This window comes from Penicilliopsis zonata (assembly GCF_001890105.1).
Source record: "Penicilliopsis zonata CBS 506.65 unplaced genomic scaffold ASPZOscaffold_11, whole genome shotgun sequence".
Classification (NCBI taxonomy): Eukaryota; Fungi; Ascomycota; class Eurotiomycetes; order Eurotiales; family Aspergillaceae; genus Penicilliopsis; species Penicilliopsis zonata.
Window position 1 is genome coordinate 860,720 of NW_019208920.1, and position 27,507 is coordinate 888,226.

At 52.5% G+C, this 27,507-nt stretch overlaps 12 protein-coding genes across 12 annotated transcripts; 4 read left to right on the top strand and 8 right to left on the bottom strand.

The window, feature by feature from the left end:
• Positions 1 to 3: 3 nt before the first annotated feature.
• ASPZODRAFT_153164 (hypothetical protein) lies at positions 4 to 2,142 on the bottom strand (the record flags this gene model as incomplete). Its single annotated transcript, XM_022725943.1, has 9 exons — positions 4 to 138; positions 192 to 413; positions 476 to 593; positions 646 to 677; positions 736 to 815; positions 877 to 1,175; positions 1,233 to 1,419; positions 1,491 to 1,775; positions 1,842 to 2,142. The coding sequence occupies 9 exons, from the start codon at positions 2,140 to 2,142 to the stop codon at positions 4 to 6; spliced, it is 1,659 nt and encodes a 552-aa protein (XP_022580027.1).
• A 194-nt stretch (positions 2,143 to 2,336) lies between these two features.
• Positions 2,337 to 5,092, bottom strand: ASPZODRAFT_134198 (hypothetical protein). Its single transcript, XM_022723460.1, has 7 exons — positions 4,860 to 5,092; positions 4,287 to 4,784; positions 3,696 to 4,220; positions 3,498 to 3,636; positions 3,359 to 3,435; positions 3,221 to 3,294; positions 2,337 to 3,151 (listed from the first exon to the last, which is right to left on the bottom strand). Exons 1-7 carry the CDS (start codon positions 5,048 to 5,050, stop codon positions 2,424 to 2,426), a joined length of 2,232 nt encoding a protein of 743 aa, XP_022580028.1. The 5' UTR covers positions 5,051 to 5,092; the 3' UTR covers positions 2,337 to 2,423.
• A 1,745-nt stretch (positions 5,093 to 6,837) lies between these two features.
• ASPZODRAFT_70058 (hypothetical protein) lies at positions 6,838 to 8,463 on the top strand (the record flags this gene model as incomplete). The annotated part of the gene is made up of 1 exon (XM_022729642.1): positions 6,838 to 8,463. The coding sequence occupies one exon, from the start codon at positions 6,838 to 6,840 to the stop codon at positions 8,461 to 8,463; it is 1,626 nt and encodes a 541-aa protein (XP_022580029.1).
• Positions 8,464 to 8,580: 117 nt separating this feature from the next.
• On the bottom strand, positions 8,581 to 9,979 carry ASPZODRAFT_144149 (hypothetical protein; the record flags this gene model as incomplete). Its single annotated transcript, XM_022724987.1, has 2 exons — positions 8,581 to 8,638; positions 8,769 to 9,979. The coding sequence occupies 2 exons, from the start codon at positions 9,977 to 9,979 to the stop codon at positions 8,581 to 8,583; spliced, it is 1,269 nt and encodes a 422-aa protein (XP_022580030.1).
• Positions 9,980 to 11,343: 1,364 nt separating this feature from the next.
• Positions 11,344 to 12,099, bottom strand: ASPZODRAFT_69876 (hypothetical protein; the record flags this gene model as incomplete). The annotated part of the gene is made up of 2 exons (XM_022729612.1): positions 11,344 to 11,934; positions 12,055 to 12,099. The coding sequence occupies 2 exons, from the start codon at positions 12,097 to 12,099 to the stop codon at positions 11,344 to 11,346; spliced, it is 636 nt and encodes a 211-aa protein (XP_022580031.1).
• A 304-nt stretch (positions 12,100 to 12,403) lies between these two features.
• Positions 12,404 to 13,816, bottom strand: ASPZODRAFT_17738 (hypothetical protein; the record flags this gene model as incomplete). Its single annotated transcript, XM_022727078.1, has 2 exons — positions 12,404 to 13,547; positions 13,614 to 13,816. The coding sequence occupies 2 exons, from the start codon at positions 13,814 to 13,816 to the stop codon at positions 12,404 to 12,406; spliced, it is 1,347 nt and encodes a 448-aa protein (XP_022580032.1).
• A 1,488-nt stretch (positions 13,817 to 15,304) lies between these two features.
• ASPZODRAFT_134202 (hypothetical protein) lies at positions 15,305 to 17,080 on the bottom strand. The gene is made up of 3 exons (XM_022723461.1): positions 16,581 to 17,080; positions 16,269 to 16,513; positions 15,305 to 16,200 (listed from the first exon to the last, which is right to left on the bottom strand). The coding sequence occupies exons 1-3, from the start codon at positions 16,959 to 16,961 to the stop codon at positions 15,339 to 15,341; spliced, it is 1,488 nt and encodes a 495-aa protein (XP_022580033.1). The 5' UTR covers positions 16,962 to 17,080; the 3' UTR covers positions 15,305 to 15,338.
• Positions 17,081 to 17,329: 249 nt separating this feature from the next.
• On the top strand, positions 17,330 to 19,801 carry ASPZODRAFT_625479 (hypothetical protein). The gene is made up of 2 exons (XM_022729084.1): positions 17,330 to 17,587; positions 17,657 to 19,801. The coding sequence occupies exon 2, from the start codon at positions 17,805 to 17,807 to the stop codon at positions 19,680 to 19,682; it is 1,878 nt and encodes a 625-aa protein (XP_022580034.1). The 5' UTR covers positions 17,330 to 17,587; positions 17,657 to 17,804; the 3' UTR covers positions 19,683 to 19,801.
• Positions 19,697 to 21,657, bottom strand: ASPZODRAFT_2110317 (hypothetical protein; the record flags this gene model as incomplete). The annotated part of the gene is made up of 4 exons (XM_022727731.1): positions 19,697 to 20,855; positions 20,881 to 21,056; positions 21,126 to 21,447; positions 21,519 to 21,657. 4 exons carry the CDS (start codon positions 21,655 to 21,657, stop codon positions 19,921 to 19,923), a joined length of 1,572 nt encoding a protein of 523 aa, XP_022580035.1. The 3' UTR covers positions 19,697 to 19,920.
• A 440-nt stretch (positions 21,658 to 22,097) lies between these two features.
• Positions 22,098 to 23,402, top strand: ASPZODRAFT_17742 (hypothetical protein; the record flags this gene model as incomplete). The annotated part of the gene is made up of 2 exons (XM_022727079.1): positions 22,098 to 22,309; positions 22,361 to 23,402. 2 exons carry the CDS (start codon positions 22,098 to 22,100, stop codon positions 23,400 to 23,402), a joined length of 1,254 nt encoding a protein of 417 aa, XP_022580036.1.
• Positions 23,403 to 23,503: 101 nt separating this feature from the next.
• Positions 23,504 to 25,392, bottom strand: ASPZODRAFT_69899 (hypothetical protein; the record flags this gene model as incomplete). Its single annotated transcript, XM_022729616.1, has 2 exons — positions 23,504 to 25,160; positions 25,220 to 25,392. The coding sequence occupies 2 exons, from the start codon at positions 25,390 to 25,392 to the stop codon at positions 23,504 to 23,506; spliced, it is 1,830 nt and encodes a 609-aa protein (XP_022580037.1).
• Positions 25,393 to 25,720: 328 nt separating this feature from the next.
• On the top strand, positions 25,721 to 27,310 carry ASPZODRAFT_134207 (hypothetical protein). The gene is made up of 4 exons (XM_022723462.1): positions 25,721 to 26,065; positions 26,138 to 26,261; positions 26,331 to 26,617; positions 26,677 to 27,310. The coding sequence occupies exons 1-4, from the start codon at positions 25,821 to 25,823 to the stop codon at positions 27,146 to 27,148; spliced, it is 1,128 nt and encodes a 375-aa protein (XP_022580038.1). The 5' UTR covers positions 25,721 to 25,820; the 3' UTR covers positions 27,149 to 27,310.
• Positions 27,311 to 27,507: the final 197 nt, after the last annotated feature.

Here is a 27,507-nt window from a genome sequence, read left to right on the forward strand (position 1 = left end):
ACACTACTCCATCGTCTCCAATTGCTTCGCCACGTCGAACTTGGCCGCCGTCTTGCTGCGTACTTCGTCGACATCCACACCAGGCGCCAGCTCCGTCAGGGTAAGGGTACCCTTTTCGCGGTCCACCTGGAAGACACACTAGGAAGATTAGGTTATGGTTTTTCTGGTTGAATTCAAATCGAGGGACTCACCAGGTCAGTGATGATGGTGCTGACACATCTAGCCCCCGTCAGAGGCAAGTTGCAGTCCTGCACAATCTTCGGGGATCCATCCTTGGCGACGTGGCTGGTGGCCACGACGATCTTGGTCTGCTCCGGGTTGGAGATGAGGTCCATCGCGCCACCCATGCCCTTGAAGACCTTGCCCGGGATCATGTAGTTGGCTAGATCACCGTTGGCGCTAACTTCCAGAGCCTAAACTCCAGTCAGTAGATGTTGACGTCAACGTGCACCATGCAAAAGAAATGATAGCATACTCCTAGGATCGACACGTCGACGTGTCCGCCGCGGATCATGCCGAAAGATTCGGAACTGTCAAAGGTGGATGCACCGGGTACCAAAGTAACGGTTTCCTTGCCGGCGTTGATGATATCCCTGTAGATGTGAGCACAACAGGTGTATAGAGTACGGATACCAGGCGACTTACGGATCGACCTCGTCTTCGGTAGGATAGGGTCCCTATTCTGTTAACAGGAATTGTATAAAATGTCTGACAGATGGGGGAAAAAAAACTTACCATTCCCAAGATTCCGTTCTCCGACTGAATCCACACCTTGACGCCTTCAGGCAAGAAAGACGGTGCGAGAGTGGGAATTCCTAAGAAGAAGAAATGAGCGAATGACTTACAAAAAAAAAAGGTCAAAATATGTATACTGACCAACTCCCAGGTTCACATAGTAACCCTGCTTGAGCTCCTTCGCAGCCCGCTTGGCAATGCGGTTCCTTTGCACAATCGCCGGGCTGGCACTGTTCTCTGCACTCCCGTCCGCAGCTGGCCGCAGCTTCTTGATCTCAATTTGTTTCTCCGCCGTGGCCGGGACGATCCTGTCCACGAAGATACCGGGGAGATCGACGTCGTTGGGGTCGATGGAACCGACGGGGACAATGTTCTCTGCCTCCACGATCGTGAGAGTGGCGGCTTTGGCCATGATAGGTCCGAAAGCTTTCGTAGTATACCTAAACCGTTAATATGGACTTGGAAGAACAAAAACGGATAATAAAAGGAAGACTCACCGGAAAACACAGTTCCCGGCTTCGTCGGCCTTCCATGCCCTCAGAATAGCCACATCACCGGTCAACGCCTCCTCCATGAGATACGTCTTGCCCTTGAAAACTCTCGTCTCACGCTGACGGCCCCGTTCCAGCACCTTGCCCGATGCATCGAGACGGACGGGGATCTCGCCCTCCTGCAACAGTGTATCTATAACTCAGCATTAATAATCTTCCTCTTCCCAGCCAATTTTGATTAATAGAAAAAAAAAAAAGGCTTACGCGCTCCCGTCGGCGTATAGAACGCCGGAATGCCCGCGCCGCCAGCTCGCAAACGCTCAGCAAGCGTGCCCTGCGGACAGAGCTCCACGGCAATCTTGCCCGTGAGGTACCCCTTCTCCAGATCCTTGTTGTTCCCCAGGTATGACAGAATGAGCCGGTTCACTTGTCCTGCCTGTGTGAGAAGGGCCAGCCCGCCCTTGCCTGCTATCCCGGCATTGTTCGACACGGCAGTCAGCGAGTGTAGATTATCTGCTCCCCGTTTCTGAATGGCAGTAATAAGGGTTTCTATAAAGATCACTTAGCAAATATAGTTCCAGGTACAATTTTAATACTTGAAAAAAGCTTGCCTACCTGCCACCCCGCAAAGTCCAAACCCCGAGCTGAGAACAATCGATCCACTCTGCAGATCGGCGACGGCGGCGTCCGCGCTCTCGAACAGCTTCGACGCTCCACGCTCGATCTTGGGAGCCAGCGTCCCCGGTTCGGTTGACGGAGCGGTCGAGTACGAGCATCGCTTGATGAGGCGCTGTCTATCACTGTGTTGAAGGGCGGGTCGGAGGGTGGTCGTTGCGCATCGCACCCCTAGGTAGACTCGCGGGCTGGAGGCGGCAAGTCTCCGCGGGAGCAGCGCCGAAACGCGAAGGGAGGCCATTTTGTGAGAAGATAGAATGGTGGAATGATAAGTGCTGCGTAGAATAGAAGGGCAGCTACAGCTTGAAATTCAGACGTAAAGAAGAGAATGGACGTTTATTTCATATAATCCAACAGGGGAGCTACGTAACGGCACGGTCGGCCGGTCGGGGTTATTTCTGGAGACCGAGTCCCACATGCCATTCTCCATACATAGTTATAGAGTACTATTGAGACATGTACAACAGGATGTTTTGTTCAATGCTCTGTAATAGATGTACTGTATAGAAGAAAGGTATGTATTTACATGGAGAAACTGAAATCAGGATTAAAGTCAAACCACTCCCAACTCATCATGTCATCGAGCGGCACGCCTGGAAAAGACACCCCCGCTCCGAGCGAGGAGTCCGCGCGGTTGACGGCATCGACGATCTGATCGTCCGACATGGTCGAGAAATTCAACGGCTCCGGCCAGAAGACCGGTGGTGAATACTGTGGATGGGTGACAGGGAGGACAGGGCCGTATGTTGTCGTGTCGAGAGCTAGGGAGGTCGGTGGGAGAACGGGTTCCGATTGCATCTCATTCGGCAAAGGAGGAGGCAGGGGGGGAAGAGGGGGAGGAAAGGCGGACGTGCGGCGAACAAGCTCCCTTAGAAACCGACCGTACAGCACAGATGCGCCATTGCGATGGATCGGGGTCGCGCCAATTCGTTCCAGCACGTCGGCCGTTTCTTCGATCAGATTGCGCACGCTGGGTGCGAGGTTAGATTTGCTATCGGCGGGGGCAGCACTCAGGCTGAGCGCCGAGCATGCCGCAAAGGAGATCATGATGACGGTGTTGTTGGGCATGGATTTCAGGCGCGACTCGCCTTGGATGGCGGCTCGCAAGACGTTCAACGCAGATGACAGGCCGGCGGCACGGAAAAAGCGCTTCACTTCGAGCGGCGCAGTGGGGTGGTTGATGACACCGCTGTACGTAGATAATCGAGTATGTGTGACCAGAATCTCCACGTAAGGCGGCAAGGTACGAGCTATAAGCGTGCGTGCCCTGTTAGCATTCAACAAGGCTTTTTCTAAGGGTGTATAAATTAAATACATACATTCACCCTCGCCAATCTCCAAGGCCCAAGTTGTATACCACTGGTCGTAGAAGTTCTCAATAATTGATTTGATCCTGCACAATCAGAACCTGAGGGGGGAGGGGAGGGGGTTAACACTTGATCCAATATGTGCCTTACATCTGAGCAGCGTCTGTTCCGTTATAAACCATCTGGAAGCTATCGCAGTGCGACCTCACTTTCTTGAACAATGCATCCTATTCATGAGAGTTAGCTCATGGCAGAGTCATGGCGTCGTCGAAACCCGTTCTAGACCTACTAGATCTCGCCGTAGGACTGCCATGGAGTTCATCGAACCATCGCGTAAATCAGCTATATCAGCTATGTGCCATTTGTCGCAGTTTTCAACCAGAGCCGTTGGAGGGACTGTATAGCTTCTTCCACGGGCTAAGCAGACGCTACAGCACAGATCAGTAAGACACAGGCGAACGGTTAAAAAGGAAGGACGATGTCTCACCCTCGTTCGACGACATATAGGGCTATCCAAGCCCGTTCTCGTCTGCGCAACAGCCTTCTCCCTAGCTCCGACGAGGGATCCACATCATCGAATCCGTCCATATGCAAAGCTCTCTTTGCTTCGATACAATCGGCCCGAGCAAGGCGTTTTAGAGCTCCGTCCTCAAAGCTCGGCGAGGGCATCACGATCTTGTTCAAAGACAGATCAAGCGCAACAGCCAATGCCATTGCAATGTACGAGCACGTATCGTCGTCCCCAAGGCATTCTCCTGGAGCCATCCACGGCACATTGACCATGAAGGCCAACACGATCTCGACCGACCGCAGGCGGTGCGAGATCACCCGTTGGGCGAGGAGCTTACAGTGTCTAGCTAATCTTTTCGACAGGGCTGCCGCAGAGGGAATAAAGAGCGCAGCGCTTGCGAGGATCGAAGTGAAGAGAAAAGCTGACTGACACCGCACAAAGGTGGCGTTGTGTATGAAAGGGTCCAGGCCCCATCTAGTATGTGCCAGGTTCTGGTAGAAACTTTCTCAGGTTATTACACGACGAGATGGAAACAATACCTCTAGAGTTGGTATAAAAAAAACATACTATGAAAACAGCGTCTCTGCTTCGTCGCCGGTCACGAGTCCCAGCTCGATCGGATCGATATCTGTTCCAGTATCCAGACTAGCTTTGACTGGAACAAAGAACGAGTTCGCCCCGGCCTCATCGGACAGACGGTTCCCGCGCGTCACCGTGGAAGACGCCGACAGCGGCGCAGGCGACACCTGCGCGTTCTGCACCCCAGGCGGCGGTAGCTGAAGATCTGACGCCCGCGCCAGCAGTTGCAGCGGGTTTTCCGCATCGTCCAGGGCTAGATTGTCGTCCGCACTGGGAGCTTGCGACGACGGCAGGCTGTGCGGTTGCTCCGCATCCTCGGATAGATTGTCTACATCGTCGTTCAATAACTGGGTCTGAGCTTTATCCAGCAGGGCCTGCAAGTTGGCCACCACGTTCTTGGCCGCATCGGGCCCTGCAGCATCGCTCTTTGGCCTCTTGATAGCCTGCTCAATCTGATGGAGCGCCTTCTCGAGCCCTCTCCGTTTGCTGTTCCCAGAAGATTAGTCATATTAACATGGGGGACCTAGGAGACAGCTTAGTGAGGGGGTGGGCAGAACACACTTCTTGACCCCCTTCTGCCTCCCCACATGATGGCTGGGGATGATGCATTCAAGATTAGCCTGTTTGCATTTCTCGCAGACGGCCTCGTTCCCACTCCTCTTGCATCGGATCTTGCTGCGTCTGCAATTTAGGCACGCGGCTTGCTTCGCGTGCGCTGCTCTGGTCGAATGAGGGGTAGCATCGTCGTCCATCACCATTCCACAACGAGATCACACACGGTTCGGGGCTATTAGGAACGTGTTCTCTGTCATTGAAACGCCATATGATCGGCCTGCTCTCCCCAAATCGCTCTGAGGGCGCCGTGAAAGCTGCTGGTAGCTTGGGAGCCTGGGTGTCCGGAGGATCGCGATGGTCGGGAGGACACCGGCAGTTCGGCAGTCACGTCGTTACTTATAAGGCACCTTAGGACTACCGCCTACTAACTAACTAGTTAACTAACAGGTACTTGTTTACTATGTAGCTATGTAGCTAGGAAAATAAGCAGTCTGTCTTGGTCTTTAATTGTTCTAAGACCATAAAGCCAGAGAAATTCCAATCATTGCGGTTCCCTCGGTTTCTTTGGTGGTTCGCAACACTGGGAACTAAGATCTGTGTTTATATCACGTGACCAGGCCTGTGGACTTGGACGCCAAACGCCTTCGTCGACCGTCTCTTCCTGCTCCTTTTCTCCCTGTCTTTCTTTCCATCCTTTCTTTCCAGTCTCCGACGATGCTCCACGTACATTAGGATTCCGTCAGAGCTGGTCTCCCGTTATCAGTTTCAGTGCCTATTATACCGATAGCCATCGCCTCCAGGATGATGGACAATCCATGTCAACGGGGCTGCAGCCTGCAGGTACCGCCCTGATACCTCTGTGGTAACGACTACAGAGAACAACCCCCCGAGTCCATACTACATACGGGGCGGCTTCCTTGGGGTTCCTACCCCTGCTCGATCGCCGGCCCCACGCTGTTGCATCCAAGTTGGAATGGAAACCTCCTTCAGGGCGCATCCTGGGAATGAGTGGGGGGAGGGAAAGGGACCTCTTGAGTCTTCAGACTTGATGTTCCATCGTCCCACAGTGGGGCGTTATTAGACACGGAAATCAGCCTGTTTAAGAGTCACTCCGTACGGAGTACTCCGTACAGGTCTCGGTGTTCAAGTGGCTAGTATATGCCATAGTGGTCTCTGTTCTTGGGCAGACCAGGGATGTCATGCTCGTTTTCAAACCACTACACTAAGAACGGTTATGTAAGAGGAATATAAAGTAAGTTGTGCGGTTGGTGTTCATACAGAGTATATACTAATAAAATAGTGGGGTGGAGGGTCTATTCAGCCCAGTACATGTCAATCGTTATAATGAAAGGGCTGGCGAGTATGTATTCTTTATTTTGCCCTATGGCAAGCCTACCAACAACCCGAGGTCTTCTTCATTTCTCGGCCAGAAGTCCTATCCACTGTTTTTTTTTCTCTGTGGGGGGGTACTAGGTTAATGATAGCCCACCACATCTTCTTTTTCCTTCATGCCCATATCAGATTGTGGGGGTCATGAGGGTAAAAATGGCCGAGGTTAACCCATACGGATTACGGGCACCACCATCGATCACAATTCACACACCCACACTGCACTGCACTGAAACACTGGAAGCTCATGTACTATGTACAGAGGCATTTGTCTAGACCCCATTCTCCGAGCTACCAGAAGCTCTACTCAGCGGAGACTAAGCCTCTTCTAGCAGATCATCGACACACTCGACTTGGTCGGCCATGGCGAGCAGACGCGTTCTCATCAATTCACTCTCCAAAGGCTTAAGACCGGCGCACCATGTCGAACACAGGTATCAGTTTGAGTGAATAGTTATCGGGAAATGCGGCAGCTAGTGAGGCGCTACGTGTAGTGCGATTCTTCGACCCTGGATGAAGTATAAAATGGCAAGGCTTTTCGAGCGAAGAAGGGGGAACAGTACATTCGTTTATGCATTGGATTCCTTGTTCAACAATGTCCAAATCCACTGTTGCGCTCAGTGCAGTGGTCACCCTGGCGGCGGCGACGGCTCCAGCGCTCAATTGTAGCGTGGCAAGCATCGCAGCCTTCCTGCCTACGAATGCCACCGTCTTCTACGCGGAGCACTACGACAAGGGCGCCAACTTTACGCCTCCCATCTCGCTGAACTATGGCTTAACGTCCATCCCCACTGGTGTCAGCGCGTATGAGGTGCCCGTGGCTGGCTGCGTGGCGCAGGCCAACATCACCCTGCCGAACAACACCCAACACAGCGTGGGCATGGTTCTCCCCGACGACTGGAACGGACGCTTTATGGCGGTAGGCAACGGCGAGTTCTCTGGGTCGATCGGCTGGTCGTCTATTCTGAACACCATGTGGTACGGGTTTGCCAGCTTCTCCACGGACACGGGCCATGAAGGGAACAACGGCAGCTTCGGCTACCACAACGAGGCGGCCCTTACCAATTGGGGCTGGCGCGCGATGCATAACGCTGTGGTCAACGGCAAGGCGGTCACAGAGGGGTACTACAATCAGGAGATCTCCTACAGCTACTACCGGGGCTGCTCGGCCGGTGGCAAGCAGGGCTTCAAGGAGGTGCAAATGTTCCCCGATGACTTTGACGGCGTCATCGCCGGCGCCCCCGCCTGGTGGATGACCCATCAGCAGCTGTGGAACGTGCTCACGGCGATCTGGAACCTGCCCGAGACGGCCGACTACCACGTCACCGACGACCAGATGTCAGCCGTAGCTGCTGAAGTGCTGCGCCAATGCGACCCCCAGGACGGCGTGGAGGACAACATCTTGCAGAACCCGCTCGGGTGTGTGCTGAACCTGCAAACCCTCAGCTGCAGCAACACGACCAACGCGACCACCTGCCTGACGCCACCCCAGATCCGGACCGTCGAGAAGCTGTTCTCGCCCTGGATCGAGGCCAACGACACCTTCGTCTTCCCCGGATACACGCTCGGCACCGAGATGGGCGCACCCACCATCGACGCCGACTTCGTCACCTACATCCAGTACATGCTTCAGATCGGCGGCGACTGGACCTGGGAAGACTGGAACGCGGACCTGGTCCAACTCTCGGACCGACTGAACCCAGGCAACGCCACCGCGGACGACTTCGACATCTCCCCTTACTACAAAAAGGGCGGCAAGCTGCTCCAATACCACGGCTACTCTGACCCGTCCATCGCGACCGCCTCGTCGATCTACCTGCGCAACCGGATCGAGGAAACGCTGGCCCCGCAGGGCATCCCTCTCGACGACTTCTACCGCTTCTTCCTGATTCCAGGCATGGAGCACTGCACCAGTACGCCCTCCGACCAGGGCGCCCCATGGTACATGAACGGCGACAGCCAGGCGGGCTCGCTCGAGGGCACCGTCTTCGGCGTGCCGGGCTACAACGACTCGACGCACGATCTTATCCTCGCCATGGTCGACTGGGTCGAGAACGACAAGGCGCCTGATTTTCTGATCCCGACTCGCTATAACAACGATACTCCCGCCGACGGCGTGGCCATCCAGCGGCCCATCTGCCCGTACCCGAGTCTCGCCAAGTATAACGGCTCCGGTGACGTGACTCTCCCCGAGAACTGGTACTGCGGGACTTTGTACTAGCCATTTATTGCAATACGTTCGTATTATCCTAGTTTCAATATGTTGATGGTAGGTATACTGTATACAACAATACAACAATCAATAATGCTAGTCATGCCATATATTATCATTATGATGCTATTTTGTAAGGCTTGAAAGACGTGCTAGGCTAAACGGAGTTGTGTCTCGCAGGGGGCTCATCCGTAGTAGTAGTAGTAGTAGGCTGGGTTTGTTGTATTGGCGGTAGAGAAGGTGTCTCTGTGATCACAGCTTCAGCAGTGGCAGCAGGAGTCTCAGGCTGAGGCTGAGGCTGGCTCCGTGAAGACAAAGGGGGCTGGAGAGTGTCGGCGTGGACGGGCAAGACACCCGACATTTCTGGAATGGGCGGCTCGACACTCGGCCGCGCAGAAGACACCCCCGAATGAGGCGGGGAGGAGACGTGTAGGAGCGGAGTGGTTGGCAAGGGGATGGGGCGCTTGTTGGGCTGGCCGACGCGCGGGGGTGCCGGGCCGAGGAAAGCAGGGTACTTGACGATGAAGCCCCAACGGAGCCAGCGGCCGATCTTGCGCCAGAAGCCCATCTCGTTCCACTGCTTCTTGAGCTCGTCGGCGTCGTCGATGGTGCGGGCGCAGAAGCCACGGCGGCTGAAGAAGAGAAAGAGACAGGAGAGGATGGGGAAGAGCATGCACCAGGAGAGAGGGAAGCCGCGGCGGGCCTGCCAGCCTTTGCACAGGCGGCGGAAGTGGAAGAAACTCTCGGCCATGCCGACGAAGAGCCAGAAGCCGAACCAGCTCAGGACGGTGACCACGATGATGCCGACCGGCGAGACACCCCAGCAGTCGGAGAACCAGTTGCCGGTGCACTCGTAGTAGGAGTCACCGTACCCGTAGTCAGACCCGTCGTCGTAGTAGCTGGAGCAGCCGTAATCCTGGTAGACAGAGTAGGCGTATTGCTCGCTGACCGCGGCCAGACTCGACACAGGCACCTGGGTCGGGTTGATAAAGGCCATGATCTCGGTGTAGGTGGTTGGGGAGAACGGCGTCGAGTCGTCGACCGAGTACGTCGTCATGGCCGTGGTCACGGGCACCATGCCTTCGATCATATAGGGCACATCGATCGGGACGGCCGTGGTTGCCGTGAAGTGCGACGAGCACCCGGTTGGGGCCGTGTAGACCATATTGACGTAGTAATTGTAAATGGCGTCGCCGTCGTCGCCATACCCGTCTTCATAGTCGGACGGAGACCCGGCACCTGTAGGATACAAGACCTCGACGATGGTGACTGACTCTCCGTAATATGACTCTGTCGTTGTCGTCGTCGATAGGGCCAGGGGCATCGACGTCGCCGTGGGCGTGATCATCTCGATCAAGTTTTCGGTATACGTCGTATAGGCAGAGCTTCCATACCTCTCCGTATATGTCCAGCTATCATCCTCATAATCGGCGGTGACGATCCAGGGGGCAGCGAAAACGAGAGACAGTTGGAGGAGAAAAACGAATGGCAGTGAAGAGATCATAAACGAATGGAACGGCGCCATGATGATGGCCCTAGAGTAAAAAGAAGTCTTCGACAGTAAGAAAAGGACGTGGAAATCCGATTGAGCCTCCCTTAACCTCTTCCCAGATGCCCGCTGTGGTTTTTAAGAGAAGCCATTCGGCCCCCAACCTCAAAGTGTTGCCTATGCCTCTCTGGTCACCGTTTTGACAGGATTTTGACGCCGAGAAATTAAGTCTGGACTGTGTGGAGGTTTCCCGATCGAGCTATTGGATAGGATAGGAGGTGTGGCGGTTCCAGGGTCCTGCGAGGTTGATGCTAGAGCCTAGAATGGTCATCTATCCAGGGTCTTGGGCTCTTGGCTCCATCTAGTGAGGCCAAACCTGAAGATGAGTCTGGTTAGCGTGTGGTTAGACCCTGAAGGCTCGTATTGACCTTATTTAATATAACTACGGAGTACGGAGTACGGAGTAGTATGGAGTATATTTTATTGTAAACGTCGAATATTCCGCTAATATTCCTCTAAATGATATAATCATCTAGGTATACTGTACATAGAAGTATAGAGGATCTACCAGATAGACCCCTACAAAAACAAAGCAGATTAAGTTGAGTTGGTCAAAGTCGCTAGTTTAGGTCCTTCCCCTTTTGGAATTGGACCCGTGACAAGAAGACTAACCAGTTTAAGAAAGTGTCACCTTCAGCCTTGGACTCTTCTCAGTTCTAATTATAGTCACGGTCTTTGTAGAATAGAATAATTATTATGTCTGTTGAATGAGAACAATAACTATCAAATCCATCATACAATATAGGTATATTAGGTTAACATGGGTATTTGGATGTCTTACTCTTATAGACAGTAAGAAGATACTCTATCAGAAAATCCAGATCTTATTGTAAACCAGAGATAAAGAACTGTCAATAAGAGTAATAATAACTGACAGTGTTCTAGCTATAGTACATAGTCAGGTCACTATTGTACTCATAAGCACTATAATTAAGTTGACTTGTCTAACACTTGGAGCTATAGTACTTTGATATTATATCCTCAGAGGTAGTTGAACTAATCTATCCTAGTAGCTTGGTGATAATAACAATCTTGGCTATAACCAGCTACTATCAAGTAGTCCTCTATTAAGATTTAGGAAACTGATTTCCTTAACGCAAAAGGAAACTTCACCTAGTTCTTGATATTCAAGAAGAAAAAGAATAGATGCACATCCCGTATAGTGTATTGCTGGCATTGAATCGAAGATTGAATCTATTGCGCCCACGCCCACGCAGCCCAAATGAGATAGACATAAATATAGGTCCAGTCGATGACATGGTATGCTGAAAAACCCCCTTGTGAGATGGGAAAACAAAAGAGAGAGAGAGAGAGAGAGAGAGAGAGAGATAAAGGTATGTTTAAGTAGCAGCCCGCAAGGCCCGGAGCCTGGCACCAAGACCATCCTCCAGCTCGGCATCGGTATGCCTGGCTTCTGTTTCCTTGACGTCTTCCTTGGGAGCCTTATCGGCCTCAAGCTGCAGCCGCCACTCGACGCCCGCGTCGTCGGCGAGCTGCTCCATCATCCGGTCGACCTCCGCCTCCCCCTCGGCGCCGTACTCCTGCAGCGAGACCCCCTGGGCGACGTCCTCGATTGCCGAGCTCGCGATCTTGAAATCCTCCGACCGCGCAAGGAAGTTGTTCGCATGCGCCACCAGCGACTCCAGGTTGACGCTCCGCGAGGCGGCGTCCAGCCCGCGCGACGCCATCGCCAGCGTCCGTGATGTGTCTCGCGTGCTCTGCGCCGCCTTCAGCTCGTTGATAATCACGTCTGCCCGCGCTGCCTCGGCCCGCAGCGTCACTTGTCGTCGTTTCTCGCGCACCGCTGACGCTGCGTGGATCCGCGCAATCTGGAACTCCCGGTTCTTCATCGCCTTGTCGGCTTTCGCCTTTTCGGACTTGAACGTCGTCTCCGCCCGCGCGGCTTCTTTCTTCAACCGGTTCGAGTGAAGCTATCATTCATTCATTGTTAGTTACGTCGAGCTCTAATTCATAGATAATAGATTATCTATTCCATCGTCGCCTTGGCCGGGTGGGATGGTTGCTCCCTGCGGGGTAAAAGGTCTGTCTACCTTGACATTTGTACGAGCCTCGAAGATCGGGTCTTTGCGCACCATCTTGTGATAAAAAAAATTATAGTTAATTGCAAGGGTATATCGTAGAAACTGCCACAGAGGAAACAGAAGACTTGTGCTGCGAAGTGCTGGTTGTGAGGTCAAGTGGGAAAGAGAGAAGCCTTCCTTGACTCCGATGGACGCCTAGACGTCTCTTAGTGATCTTGGACTCTAGTGTGGCAAACGTCATTCGCCTGGGTTTGTACACACTACATACTACATAGACTTCAGACTACAATGGCCAAATTTGTCTTTCAAGAAAGAAAAAGGTAGAATCTAATTTATTTCATAATACAGATATAGCAACTCAGAATTGCTTGCCCAGGAAAGACGTCATGTCACCGCCGTTGTTTGTTGTTGAACTCCATAAACTCCGTGTCCGCGGCCGAGGCCGTGCCTGCTGGCGGATCGTACGCCGCCCCACCCGCGCTGATTTGAATAATAAAGAGGAAGAATTAGTAGTCGAAGAGGCTGCCCGTCTCCGGGATCTCGAGCGTTCAAGGCAATCTATCGCCCAGGCCAAGGTCGCAAGTGACTCCCAATTCTGCCGGTCCTCGGAACATGCATCGACGGCCGGCCGGGAATCCCGGGAGAACCGCTGACTAACCGCTAGCTGCAATGCTCCGCCCGTCGCATCGCGAAGTGGACGCGCCAAGGCTGGGCTGCACGCTAGGAGTCTGGAAAGCAGGCTCATCCGGAAGACCGTGGGCCGAGTCGATGCCGTCGAGGAGGACAGACTCGGAGTCAAAATTAACCATTGAATCAAAGGGAAATGAAGATAGATCTCCTCCGTCGAGAACGTCAAAGGCGAGCCCGTCTTCAAGGACTGAAGGATTTGGCTCAGCGGATGAATCACTGTCGAATAGGCGGCGGAAGTCATCGTCAGAAAGAGGAGCTGCAACATCATTTGCAGCGTGACACTCGTCATCTGCTCCGAGCTCAAAGAGCGCGAAGCCACGTCCGCCTCCTTCGAGTCGACCGACTGACACTGCAGGTCACACAACACCGCGGCAGGATGTTGTGTCAAGTCGGACGCCTCAGCCAGAGTGGACGGCTTCAGGGTTGGCGAGTAATCAGAGATAGATGGTGTGCGGAAAGGGATGCGCTCGAGAGGGAGCTCGTCGCCTTCCTGCTTGAACAGGGTCGGGGTCAGGGTCGGAGACATCACCGTCGTGGTGACGGGTGAGCTGGCCCGCGGCGTCACGCTGCGAGACCCGCGGATCTCCGCCGACAGTTGTGCCACCTGACGGTTGAGGCGACTGTTTTCGGCTTCCATCTGCGACAGACGCTGGAGCAAGAACTGGTTCTGTTGTTCCATGCGGATCTTCTCGTTCTCCAGCTTCTCCATCTCGAGCCTCTTGCGTTCACGAGAGGTCTGAGCAGCGGCACGGTTGCGCAGAACACGTTCAATCCGGCGCTGCTCCTTTTCATCTTCTGTCTTGGCCCGTTTTCTACAACCAAATTAGAAACCGTTTATTTCTCTCTAAGAACTTCTCAAGTCAGATGACCAGACATACCTGGGTGGCAGATTGGTCTTGGGAACGGGAAGTTCTTGTCCCCATGACTTCCTCTTCTTCACCGGCCTTTTCTCATCCGTCTTGGCCTCCTCCATCTTCTCTTCATCCTCCTTCAACGAGGTATCGGCCGGGGAGACGGTTAAGGGTAGACAGTCCGACTCGGGCGTGGCGGGCAGAGAGTCAATTTCGAATGTGTCTTCCATCTTGTCGTACGTAACTGACTTGTGATCTCTCGATAAAAAGAAAAAAAAAAAGAGAAAAACTGATCGTAGCAAACTACTGGACACTGCGTGGATGTCTCCGAGATCGTGGGAGAGAAACGATTATCCACGGGCCGATCGTAGTCAGTACTGAGGCCACGCTGTCATCCCGGATTGAGGTCCCGGAGATCAACTCCAGGCAGACGGATTCAGATTGAAAAGTGGATGTGGGAAGGAGTCACGAGCACACTGGAAAGGACAACTGTTCTCAACGATGGTGAACCGGGGCGGCAGATGGATGGGGGAGTGGCGGGCTTCTTAAGAGGCCAACGTGGTCAGTTCGCAGTGCCTCCCCTGGAAGCCAGGAGCAAGGGGGCGGAGTCGCCGTCGTCAGCGTCGTCAGTCCGTAACGCCCACCCAAACCGTGGCTCAGCCGCTAAACCAACCCGGGCGGTGGCTCCCAACGGCCACTGGACGACCCGGTCAAAAGGTTCAAAAGGTTACAGCGGAACCCCCCCCCCCCTCCTTAGCGAAGTTACTGTACGCAGTGACGAACCAGCAGCGCTCGACTGCTGCCTCCCGACTGTCTCACAAAGGGAGGGGACGAGGGTCCCGACTTCCCCCCCCTGAAACACTTTAGCCACTGGCCACTCATAGATGGAGGACTCTGCATGCCTGCATGAGGAGGAATGTCGGGCCCACTGTTCCAGGCTCTCTCTCCGTCGGGGCTTTGACGGAGAAGAGCAAAGAAGGGGCAACAATAAGAATGGCCCTTGTTATTCGGAATATTAACGGTAATATCTATTCTGGAATAAAAAAGACGCCTTATATTGCAACTGCTATCTAGTCATGGATGTTGTTTCACTATACTGACTCCTTTTTTCAAGCAATAGGACTCGTACCCCATAATAAAGTGCTCCTACGGATTACGGTTGAGACAGTCTGACGTGGATTGGGTCTGGGCTTCGCCGTTGAGCATCCACTTCTCAGGCAGAGACAATAATAGCTGCCGAGTTATTATTATCAGATGTGTCGGAGAATTATGTGTTGATCCGAGGCGATCTGCTGCCATGAGCTGATAGGCCTACTACGGAGTGTAGTATAGTATGTAACTACGTACTACGAACTACCTATGTGGACTCGAGTAACTAGTTATGGGCTCATGGCACTACATGTACTCCGTACGGAGTAGTTACTACATAAAGGAAGAATCTGCCGAGGCACTGCTTGAGGTGATTGGCTATGCGATGCTGGAATTCTTTGAACCAATGGCACATGTGTATCATTATTCCTCAATAATAGGCTGCCTAGTTATATGGAGTATGACTGAATCCTTGACTGAATCCTGTCGTGAGAAAGCCATCATAGAATTAACCATCCAATTGGAAACGCCATGGGAATATATGCAAAACGAAAGCAAAATCATAAGATATAGACGCCTGGAACCACTTTTTTTTTCTCTCGTCAATAGACATATATGCAAGTCCCTCCCCCCCCCCCCCTTTTTTTTTTTTGTCATTATCGTCTACATGGTGACGTCCATCGTGTCGTCTCCTGCGTCCAGGGCAGTCTGGTTCTCCGGGTCGGGCACGACCACGCCCCGTCCTCGACCAGCCAGCAATTCTCGACGGACCTCGGGTCCAATGTCTTTGTGGCCACGAACAAGGAGCAGGTCTAGTAAGGCTTCACGCTGGTCTTCGGTGATATCGTTGCGGTAGCGCTGGGCAAAGACCAGAAGTGACTGATGCCAGAGAACTGGCAGCTTGTAAGCCTTGGCAGCCGAGGGCCCGTCGGTCATGGCGTCCTCGGCATCGGTAGCACGGAATCGTAAAAAGTGGAAAACAAGGGCATCGATGACCTTGTATGGAAGGGCGTATTTTTTCTCTAGGAAAACACGGATAAACATGTTCACAGCACCGGTGCTTTCAAGCGACCTCATTGATTGCTCGGCTGCAATGTCACACATGCGCAGCAGGGCGGCCGCGGAATGCAGCACGGGGATGGAGACGCGTGCAATTACCGAAGACACAATATGGGCTTCCCGCAGTGTGCAGGTCCCACCGGACACCAGGGGAAACAGGAAGCCCTTGAAGAAGCAGGCTGGCTTGTATAACGCCTTCTTCAATGAGTTATAGGTGTGGACGTTGAGCTTCTTGGTCTCGTGGATCTCTTCACGAACACGATCCAGGAGAACAGTATTGATGAATTCTTGGGCAACGATGGGCTTGGAGGAGATAAACAATCTGGTTCCGGCATAGACAGCGTTGGGGGTCCATGATTCGGGACGAGTGATGGACATGAGAGTCGGCCATTGAGGAAGTGTCGGCAGAATCTTGAACGGCTTGGGGAGCGGACCAGACTTGTAGCGGGATAGGATCATTCCAACTCTGCTTTGGGTATTAGGAGACTGTTTCTCTTGAATAAATCGTCACAGAGAATACTGCATGGCACTCACTTCTCATATACTTCAATTGCTTTTGCGGGGATTTGAACCGCATCCTCCGGTAAGCCACCACCCTGGATGAACGGCTCGGAATTTCCAGCCTGCTTAGCCTCATACTCTGCAATCTTCTCAAGAATCAAATCGGCCAGATTGGTGCTCTGGCCACCGGCATCTGGGTCGCTGGGGTGAAAGATCGGATCTTCATCGCCTGCCGGAAGGAACTTGTTGAACATATCCAAGTCATTGGGATCGACTTCCTGCTCCAGATTAGCATCGGCCGATCATTATATAGAGTAGTAACCCGCAGTCCATGTCTCTACGCACGATTTCTTCGATTTCCTCATCTTCATCGGCCCATTGGTCATCCTCAAAGTTTCCCTCGTCATCTGATCCCGGGCCCTCATCCTCAAATCGCGTGTCGAAGTCAAAGGCAGTATTTGTTGATTCCTTGTTGGATTGCCGTGCAGCCGTGGTTTCTGCGGCGTCTTCATCGGCCAGTTCTTGTCCAATCTGCAAGATTTTTCGCGACAGCTTTGCATCGACAAAACGCTCACTGTTTTCTTCCTCGTTATCGCCATGGCGGGACTTGTGCTTGGTGGCTTTTCCAGCTTTCGCTCGTACCTGCCCCGCAGACAAAATATCCTCCGCCAAAGGGTTATGTCTGTGGGCTGCGGCCGCAGCGCGAGAGGACGTTGCCTTGGGCATGACGATCAAGGAATCTTCTGGAATGCGGTATCACAGTAGTATTTGCAGCGTTAACCAAAATATCGAGAGGGCGAGCTCTGTCCAGCGCGCGATCAGAGGACTATGTACTCAAATCTCTTATCGACTGCCTTCTCTTGTCTCACTGGAGAAATTGTGTGCAAATTTATTATCACGTGACCAATACTTTTTTCTGCCATCTTATATGATCAACCAATGATAGATGACGTCCCTCACCGAAGGCATACCCACCGCCTTCTGATTGAGGAGCAATCGGCTATCATGTGATACACCGCCTGTCTCGATCTGCCGTCGCTTCGTTCCATCCGCTCCCTGACCGCCTTTGACGCGACTTCGCACTCTCTTCCTTCCTCAACGAAGCATCCTGACGGCATGCGATTGTGACTACCTTACTTGCTTCTAGTGATCTGTCGTTACTGATACTATACTCCAGTCTGGGTTATAGGCTGTTTCATTGCTCTGTGGCGATACCTTGAGCTGCGTACAGGGAGTCGAATAGCAGATTCTGCGGGCTGTTGCTATAGCTTTATCAATCAGCTACTGTTGATCCTCGATGGCATGTGTCTGTATTTCTTGATGATTCTGGTAGGATAATTCCAGCAGACCATGTGAGTATAGATCCAATTTTTATATCCAGAGAATGTCGAGAATACTGACCTAGGCTGTTATAAATCAAGCAGTTGACGTGCTTGGGCTTCCAGTTATATTCTTATCGGTCACCCCAGTCCGGCCTTGCTTTTGAAGATACCATCATCTCATAACCAACAATATCTCTCATATAACCATATATTCTGTTTCAATTAATTTGAATCCCGCTTGTTGGTCATGGCGTCCACGCAGAACCTGGAATCCTCTGCGCCTTCTTCGAATATCAATTCTCCCATCCTACCTCCCGGAAGTGCTCCCTTCTTCAACAGTACAGCTCTGGATTCCAATGCAAGGCTGTCTCCAGCACCTCCAAGCAATGCATCTGTTCAGGGCGAAGGAACGAGGTCTAAGCGGAACAAACGCGACAGTCGCAAAAAGCGGGAAGCCAAAGGCCTCGATCCGGATGGTCCGCCAACGAAGAAAAGATCTGTGCCTGCGCCTAGCTCTGCCATCCCAAGCTCGGAACTGTCTATACTCAGACCCCTGCTACTTGCCGAACCGAGAGCATCCGACTTTTTGCCCCCTCAGCCTCGCCAGATGAACATTGCCACGCAGAAACACTCGGAGGTCCTAAACCAGACCTGGGATTTCCAAGAAGTTGCAGACAAACTCACGAATAAGAATGGGTTTCGTTATAGCTATGCAATAGCCGACCAGGCGTTCCCTCATATCAAATATCGACAGACCGATGTGCCGCCTTACTGCGCCCGCTTTAGCTTTGAAGACTCTCCAGCCGCTATAACCTTCGCCAACAACGCTTTAGCTGTCAGTACCCCCGGTCCCTGGCACACTGCACGAGCAAACGTCTGTGCTCGGGAAGGCTCCTTCTACTATGAAGCACGAGTCATAAGTGGCATTGTGAATGATCCTCGGGCACCCTCCTCCAACCGTGGAACAGGCGCCTCGCCACGCGGCCATGTCCGCATAGGGTTTGCTCGGCGTGAGGCCGACCTTGATGTGAATGTCGGGGTTGATTGTTATGGATATGGTATTCGCGATGTCAATGGAGAAGTGGTTAACCGGATGCGTTGCGAATACTTTTTCCCAAAAGGCGAATCGGTTTTTGAAGGCGATGTAATCGGGATGCTTATCACCCTTCCGCCTCTTTCCCTTCATAAAAAGATTGTTGAGGGGACATACGATCCAACAGCGGAAGGAGATGCCTCGAATTCCCGCTCAGAGCCACCATCTTGTGCAAATATCATCCGGGATCGTATCCCCTTCCACTACAAATCGGACTTTTGCTGGCAGCAGTCCAATGTGTATTCGGCCAAACACCTCCGCGACTATGCTTTTAACCTCAAAGAGACTCCTACCTTTGGACCCCCGTCGCCGCTAAATAGCGAGGATGCGTCCCTACGCACATTACCTGGCTCAAGTATCACGATCTTCAAGAATGGCGTCAAGATGGGTACCCCGTTCAAGGAGTTGTATGCATTCCTGCCACCAGCTAGCCGGCTGGCCAACGGCACTAATAACATGGGAATCGGCGAGCGCGAAAATGCCGATGATGGGATGATTGGTTACTACCCAGCTGTTAGTTGCTATGGTGGCGGCGCTGTGGAGTGTCGATTCGAAAGCCCCTGGTGGTTCGGGCCCCCCGTTACGGATGATGACGAGACAATCCGGCCAATGGGGGACAGATTCAACGACCAGATCGTCGAAGATGTCGTCGCAGACATTGTGGATGAAGTTGAAGCAATGTTTATATGGAGTGGTGTTGACGGCGATGTCGTCGGCGGTGGCGTCAATGCTGGCGGCGCAGTGATGGACGGCTCCGGCTCCGGAGCTGTTGGAGGCTCGGAAGGTTTGAAAGGCGCTGTTGGCGCAGCTTACGACACGGCCATAACTGCTGCAGCTTCGGGGGCTGGGTTTGAATCTGGGCCCCCGAGTGGTGTCGACGAGACGATGAATGGATCTATCCCAGTGCGACCGGGACATGTCACTTTTGAGGACGCAGTGAGCGTTGCAGCGACGAACTCACCGAATCACGAGGCCCCATCTGTGACTGGACCTGATGAGTCGCCAAAAGATGAAGATGTTGAAATGACCTAGGTGGGACATCCAATACAGCTATCCTGGACTATTTAATCGATGGAAAAGAGGTCGATAAAGATCGGAATGATCTAAGAAGAACTTGGAGCTGGTTCAGGGCGTGGATCATGGGGTTCAAGACCTTCTTTATTGTCTTAGCACCCCCGATATTGTACTGTTTGTTGTACAGAAAAGCTTTAATGAATAATATATACACTGAAAAGAAGGTTTTCAAGCCCATGTCGGAGGCTAGAGCGGGTCATGATAGTTTCTGACCCTCCAGAAGCCCCCCGACCTTCAAAACAAGTTCATCATCACCATACTGTCCAATGACCTGGATACCAATCATTTCTGGGTCCTGACTCTGGGGATCAGGCAGTGATATGGGAACAGAGATCGCCGGGAGTCCCGCCAGACTGGCAGGGACGGTGAAGATATCGTTGACATATGCATCGAGAGGAGAGGACGCAGAGCCACCCAGTAGACTGTCCAGGAATGGCGGAGCGGACGGCGCAGTGGGACAAACCAGAACGTCAACATCGGCTCTCTGGACCTCTCGCTGAGCATTCTCTGATTCTGGACCGTTTTGTATGCTCGTATCAGCCAACGGATGGCTTAAATTAAAAACCGCATTGAAGTCGTGGACAACAAGACGACGAATGCGCTGCGCCTGTAGGAAGTAGTTGTCAATCGCGTCGGCGCTCAAGCTAAACGTGCCGAGGAGGACTCGGCGCTTCACCTCATCGCCGAAGCCTTGCCCTCTAGTCTTGCCATAAAGGTATCCGTCTGTACGGCCCTCACCGTCTGGTCCTTCGGCCCGCGTGCCGTATCGAACGCCATCGTATTTTGCCAGGTTGGACGATGCCTCGGCTGGCGCGATGACATAGTACGCTGAGAGAGCTGATTTCGTGGCTGGTACTGATACAGGGTGGATGGTGTGCCCCTGCTTCCGAAGGTGGGAAAGAGCCAGCATCCATGCACGGCGCACAGCAGGAGTCAGCTCCGAGACGTTGTACTCTTTGGGGAAACCGATTTTGAGAGGCCGGGAGGCGAGACGAGACGCAAATTGCGGGGAGTCAAGAGAGGAAAGTATACGTGAACGTGAAGAAGGTGAGAGATTCGTGGGATCTCGCGGATCATGTCGGTTCACGACATCTGCGATTTTCTTCATTAATCGCTTGCTTGGCTTGTTGTCTTGTGGATGGAATAATAGACATACCGAAAACAGCACGCACGCTTGAAGTGTCTTTGCCCAGAATTCCAACAGTATCTAGCGAGTTGGCATACGCAACAACTCCCCATCGTGAAATGAGTCCGTAAGACGGTTTGAAACCGACGGTGCCGGTATACGCAGCCGGTAGACGAACCGATCCGCCCGTATCTGTACCTAAGGCTCTATACAGCAATTAGTCGTGGTCCCCAAGATAAAAGGTACCTCATCATGGAGAAAATCGGTGATCTCACGCATAGCATTGGTCTGTCGCAACCGCGACTGCACTCCCACCAGAGCTGCCACCGGCAGAAACGTCCCGGCCGTGCCTTGGGTGTTGATTCTTGACAGGACCAAATCGTGAATGGACCGAGTGAGATCCCATGCCGAACTCATCGAGGTTGGTCTTTCCAGCAATGATGGCCCCGCCTTTCTCCAACTGTTCTACCACTGTCGCGTTAAACGGACTCGAGTATTTATCCAAGATCCCAGAGCCGCATGTCGTCGGGAAATCACGCGTACAGATGTTGTCTTTGATCGTTACTAACCGCCCATCTAATCTCGACTTGGGGCTTTCTATTCATAGAAGGAGCGTCGGTTAGCTGGTTTCTCATGCTCTTCGCTTGATATAAGCTATCATTACATACTGTTTTCGCGACGAATATCCGCCTGGCGCACTCGGGAAAGCCATTCTTCAGAGCGTTGCAAGGGCGCAATCAGGGCATTGAGACCGGCATGGGCCCTTTGATTGGCAACACATCTCTCTGCCTCCCGGAGAAGAGACATTGAGGTCTCTTGCAGTATTCACAGGCGAATAGAAAGTGAGCTACAACAAGACGGGGGGGGGGGTCTTCAGAACAACGTAAATTTACCAGATAGCTATGGTCTGTGCGCCGGACCATTTTACTGCAGAGCATACCTCACTTCTATGAAGATATACAGTATATTTCAAGAGGATATAATTTTGAGAATAAGCTGTGTAGACATCCAGAAAAATATATATTCAGAACAAGCTTGAGCCGGATAAAAGAGGTGCATTTGTTCAATAATCGCATGTCTTGCATTTCTCCGCCGGCCCGGAGCCGGAGGGTAATAATTCACCACGACGTCATCCCGATAGGCTTTTACACTTCCAATTAATACCAACTGTCTGCATCTTCAGGGGAAAAACCCAAACCTTTGGCTCATTTTAGGTATTAAGATATTCTCCGTGTGGGCCATTGATCATGTTCTCTCGTTGCGTTCTGAGGGCCGCGGTTGAGACGCCGTATCGCCAGGGGACGTTCTCAATTCAAGCCTCGGCTTCGAAGCTACGTGCAGCATCTTTGAGGCCTACCGCGGCCGTTAGCGAGGGCAGACGGTTTATATCTGTCTACGGGTATACTCAAGCAAAGGCGCTGGTTTATTCGAACTATGGAGAACCAAAGGACGTGCTGAGGTAGGTGAATCATAGACGATTGCTGCTGGTGTTGAAACCTGACCTGTTTAGCCTTCATAAACACTCCATATCGCCTCCCCATGGCACGCAAGTGACGCTTCGTCTCCTCGCTGCGCCTTTAAACCCCGCAGACATCAACCAGATCCAGGGCGTGTACCCGAGCAAACCTCCGTTTACATCAACCCTCGGAACGGCCGAACCGTCCGCCGTAGGTGGCAATGAGGGCGCGTTTGAAGTGGTTTCGACCGGGTCTGGCGTCAAGAATCTCACCAAAGGCGATTGGGTAATCATGAAGCATACGGGTCAGGGAACCTGGCGCACACATGCGCAGCTGGACGAGTCGCAGCTGATCAAGATCGAGGACAAGGAGGGCTTGACTCCGCTGCAGGTGGGCACCGTCAGCGTGAACCCCGTCACGGCGTACCGAATGATGAAGGATTTCTGCGACTGGGACTGGATGCGTACAGGGGAGGAATGGATGATTCAGAATGGGGCGAACAGCGGCGTCGGGCGCGCGGCCATCCAGCTCGGCAAGGAATGGGGCATTAAAACGCTGAACGTGGTTCGGGAGCGCAAGACGCCTGAGGAGACAGAGGCTCTCAAGAAGGACTTGTATGAGCTGGGTGCCACCGCGGTGGTGACAGAGGCGGATCTCCTCTCGGGCTCCTTCCGTGACATCGTCAAGGAACACACCCGCAACGGCAAGGAGCCGATCCGCCTGGCCCTTAACTGCGTGGGCGGCAAGAGTGCTACCGCCCTAGCCAAGGCCCTCGCCCCAGGTTCGCACATGGTTACCTATGGTGCTATGTCTAAGCAGCCCGTCGCGTTGCCGTCTGGTCTGTTAATCTTCAAGAATCTCGTCTTCGACGGTTTCTGGGTCAGCAAGTGGGGGGACAAGAACCCGGGCCAGAAGGAAGAGACCATAAAGGATGTTCTGCGCATGACTCGCGCAGGCCGGTTCAAGGACATCCCAGTCGACGAGTTCAAGTGGAAGTGGGATACAGAAGAGTCCCAGATCAGAGAGGCCGTACAAGGCACCCTCGGTGGTTTCCGCAGCGGAAAGGGTGTTTTGGTCTTTGAAGGAGACGAGTAATCTATAAGATATGGCCATGTAATTTATTGTGGGTATGCTTGTATTTATAAGTGCAATTGAATTGCACGATAGCGGGAGTTTTAAGTCCCTGCAAATATACATCAACATTTCCAGTTCTTCTTGATCCATCCCAAAATCACGTCCGTGAACGACTTTGACGGCATGAAGACTTCACTGTCTTGGAAGAAGTCGATGTCCAAATCCACAAATTTCGCCGCGAGGGCCATATACCGCTCGATGAAATCAATGTACACTAGATCAACGGTTTCGGGCACAGTAGAACCATTGACAGAGATCAGCGAATGAATGCAGTTCGGAACACGGTAAAAAGATATCGATGAATGGATAGTGTCATCGCCATCTGTGCCTTCATCATCACTGGTTATGTAACCAGGGATGAGTTTCGTCCGTGATTCCTCCGGGGTAGAGAGCAAGATTTGACCAGGCACGACTCGACTATTCAATGCCGAATCAGCAACGACGTCTTCGGAGTAAGCTAGTTGCTCCAGTGGCCCCAGCGTGAAAGTCAATGCGTTCTGTTCAGATTGTGTGAGAATCTGCGGTTGTTTATTCAAAACTTGAATGATCAGTTGCGCTTTTTCATATGGGACATCCTTCACATATCGAAACCCGCTGGTGAACGGGGACACAATGAAGGTGGAATCTTGGGTAAAAGGTCCCTTGAAAATGTCGAACCGAATGGCCCCGGTATTAACAATAGCAAGAGCAGGCTGTGCACCGCGAATGCCATCTTTCAACAAATCTGGAAGCACCTGTGTCTCGAGCCATGTATAGATGCTGTCTTCATCTGGATACCTGGCACGGTTCACCCAAAGATCCCTGGGAGCACAGCCATGCACCTCATCAAGCTGCAGAGCAACTCGAGACTCATGAATGAGTTGAGAGACATTGCGTCCATGTTCTGTTGGGAAGCTCTCTTCATCAAGGCCGGTATGGTGAAGAAATGAATAGAGGTTGTTGTCAATATATCTTCTATTGAAGCGGAGAGGGGTTGCCGGTGTCGTGCTGATAGATTTTCCTGTAGAAAGTCCATCAATGGACATAAAACCAATGGTTTCCATGAAGCGGCCGCTGGCTAAGCCGTAGGCTCTAGAGTCATATCGAGCGTAATCACGGATATGGAGATGGCCACCAAAGAACTGTATGGGGATTTCTTGATGAACCGCTCGAATTTCATGGAAAATCGAACGATACTCGGCAGTCCGCAGAGGAGTGTGCCCGATCACGACGAAGAGGTCAACATCTGTATCACGAATGGCCTCCTGAAACCAATCTTCCTTTACGGTTTCCTCCACAGGTTGCACGATTGTGTTATTGTAATTGCCTGTGAAGTCGAAAAGGAAGCCAAACGCTACAATCCGAATCCCCTGGTTTTTAGTGGTGAACTTCGTAAATCGCGGAGCCAATGGAACCACCTCATTGGTCTTTGGATTGACAATGTCGATATTGGATGCCAAGTAGTTGCTCCGGAAGTTTGGAACTGTGTTCAAAAATTCTGCCTCAGACGTATTCTTTTTATAGAGTTCGTGGTTACCCGAGGAAAGTAAGTCGATATGTTGCTGACGGAGGATCTCCGAAATATATATCCCCTTGGGCTCCGACGAGTCATAGAGGCCATTCCCCTCGACCCGGTCGCCAGTGTCAATGACCAACAGGTCCCTGCCTTGTGCCTCTGCTTTCTCTCTCATCCGCGTTGCGAACGAGACATAGTCGCCCCAGTCTGCAGAGTACGAGGGCCTAGAAGCAACCAACGCATCAGTACACTTCCAAATCATGCTTCACATACATCACCATACTCCTGCAGATGACCGGCCAGCCAGCCATGAGTATCAGTCGTATGAAGGAAGTTCAGTTGGCCCCATGTAAGATCCCGTAATGGCACCGAGATGGGATCCGGAGCAGACGGCTGGGCGGCCTGGGCGACTCGCGACAGAAACGAGAGCAAAAGAATACAAAACGAATCAATCATCGTGCCAACATACACACATACACACAATCGTAACGAGCAACGCCTCAATCACTGCTCAGAATCGGACCCGGTCTGACAGTAAACACAGCTCCGGTTGTTATCGGTATAGATAAAAACAACGATAAGGTCGGGCCTGTTCAGTTTACGGAAGGAAGTTGCCGGTGAGCGATTCCAGGCGCTGAGTCAGCCTCGCCCAACAGTTGCGGAAGCTCTTCACAACGCAGCCAAGGCCAGAAAGCACTGGTCAACTCCAAGTTTTGGGTGGCCGCCGCTTTATCTCGAAATCTTTCTTTCTCCCAACACCTTTCTCCTCTCTGAGAGCCGTGCCAGCCGCGAACCCAATCCGGGTCAATTGTCTTTGTCTTCTGCCGTGTTATTTCCTCTCCTTTCCTCTTTTTCCGGTGGTTCCTTGAATCCTCGGCCCCGTCATGGTTGCTCCTCAGCTTTTCCGCTCAGCACGTCTGCTGTCGTCGCGTCTGTCGACCCCCATCCGCCCTTCGTTCCAGCAGTCTGCGTGTGTTCCTTCGGTCCTGAGCTCCCGGAAATATGCCACGGAGAGCGGTGTGAAGGAGGTCACCGTCCGTGATGCGCTGAACCAGGCTCTGGCTGAGGAGCTGGAGGCCAACCAGAAGACTTTCATTCTCGGAGAGGAGGTTGCGCAATACAATGGAGCGTATGTTTGCGGGATGCTTCCTGTTGGAGAGATACTCTTGAATCATGTCTTCTGATCGGGATCTTCTTGCAGTTACAAGGTCACAAAGGGTCTTCTGGACCGCTTCGGACCCAAGCGGGTTATCGACACTCCCATCACCGAGGCCGGCTTTTGCGGTATCGCGGTCGGAGCCGCTCTGGCCGGCCTGCACCCCATTGTATGTTGCTTCCAAGTTGACGAAGTGTTCCTATGACATTGGTGCTAATTGGGATTTTTTCTTGCGCAGTGCGAGTTCATGACCTTCAACTTTGCCATGCAGGCCATTGATCATATTATCAACTCGGCGGCCAAGACCCACTACATGTCCGGCGGCATCCAGCCCTGTAACATCACCTTCCGTGGACCCAACGGTTTTGCTGCCGGTGTGGCCGCTCAGCACTCTCAAGACTACTCCGCCTGGTACGGAAGCATTCCTGGCTTGAAGGTCGTCGCTCCCTGGAGCGCCGAGGATGCCAAGGGTCTGTTGAAGGCCGCTATCCGGGACCCTAACCCTGTTGTTGTCCTGGAGAACGAGTATGTATCACCGATTCTCCCTTTCTCTCTATTCCGTGTTGACCAGTCACCCCATTTAGGCTTCTCTACGGCCAGGCCTTCCCCATGAGCGAGGCTGCTCAGAAGGATGACTTCGTCCTGCCCATCGGAAAGGCCAAGATCGAGCGTGCCGGAAAGGATCTCACTATCGTTACCCTGTCTCGTTGTGTTGGCCAGTCTCTTAACGCCGCTGCTGAGCTGAAGCAGAAGTACGGCGTGGATGCTGAGGTTATTAACCTCCGCTCCGTCAAGCCTCTTGATGTCGAGACCATCATCAAGTCTCTCAAGAAGACCGGCCGCATCATGTGCGTCGAGTCCGGTTTCCCTATGTTCGGTGTCTCCTCCGAGATCCTTGCTCTCTCCATGGAATACGGTTTCGACTACCTGACCGCCCCCGCCGTCCGTGTCACCGGTGCCGAGGTGCCTACCCCTTATGCCCTTGGTCTGGAGCAGATGAGCTTCCCCCAGGAGGACACCATTGTCAAGCAGGCCGCTAAGCTGCTGCGCCTGTAAATTATGCCTTTTGGCGTATTGAAGGGGGATAGCAAGCCCTGAAAAGAAACCCTCGCAGTAATTCCATGTGTCTAGTACCCTTTTTTTTGTTATCCCTCACCCGACATTTTGGATCGTTGTACGACTACATTGAAAGATTTAACATTTACCCATTCTTCCCTGCTTTCACTTGGCCACAGTAAATTCTCCACGTTATTTGAAGCACCCAAGTTATGCCATCTATAGACAAATTGCTATGCAGGGTTCATGTTATATCTAGATCAACTCGTTTTATCAATTATTAAGCCACATTTTACTACTCTAGTCAGCCTGCTCTATTTGACTTGACTCAATCGCGGGGCGATAGACTCTAAAGAGGC

Excerpts from the sequence above, each read along its gene's own strand:
- ASPZODRAFT_134198 (XM_022723460.1), bottom strand. The coding sequence starts at position 5,050 with ATGGACGACGATGCTACCCCTCATTCGACCAGAGCAGCGCACGCGAAG. Across the intron at positions 3,637-3,695 it reads CTATATGTCGTCGAACGAGG|CGTCTGCTTAGCCCGTGGAA; the intron begins GTGAGACATCGT and ends TCTGTGCTGTAG. Across the intron at positions 3,152-3,220 it reads GGAGATTGGCGAGGGTGAAT|CTCGTACCTTGCCGCCTTAC; the intron begins GTATGTATTTAA and ends GCACGCTTATAG.
- ASPZODRAFT_134202 (XM_022723461.1), bottom strand. The coding sequence starts at position 16,961 with ATGCCCAAGGCAACGTCCTCTCGCGCTGCGGCCGCAGCCCACAGACAT. Across the intron at positions 16,514-16,580 it reads ATGAGGAAATCGAAGAAATC|GAAGTCGATCCCAATGACTT; the intron begins GTGCGTAGAGAC and ends AATCTGGAGCAG. Across the intron at positions 16,201-16,268 it reads GCAATTGAAGTATATGAGAA|AGTTGGAATGATCCTATCCC; the intron begins GTGAGTGCCATG and ends TACCCAAAGCAG.
- ASPZODRAFT_625479 (XM_022729084.1), top strand. The coding sequence starts at position 17,805 with ATGGCGTCCACGCAGAACCTGGAATCCTCTGCGCCTTCTTCGAATATC.
- ASPZODRAFT_134207 (XM_022723462.1), top strand. The coding sequence starts at position 25,821 with ATGGTTGCTCCTCAGCTTTTCCGCTCAGCACGTCTGCTGTCGTCGCGT. Across the intron at positions 26,262-26,330 it reads TGGCCGGCCTGCACCCCATT|TGCGAGTTCATGACCTTCAA; the intron begins GTATGTTGCTTC and ends TTTCTTGCGCAG. Across the intron at positions 26,618-26,676 it reads GTTGTTGTCCTGGAGAACGA|GCTTCTCTACGGCCAGGCCT; the intron begins GTATGTATCACC and ends CACCCCATTTAG.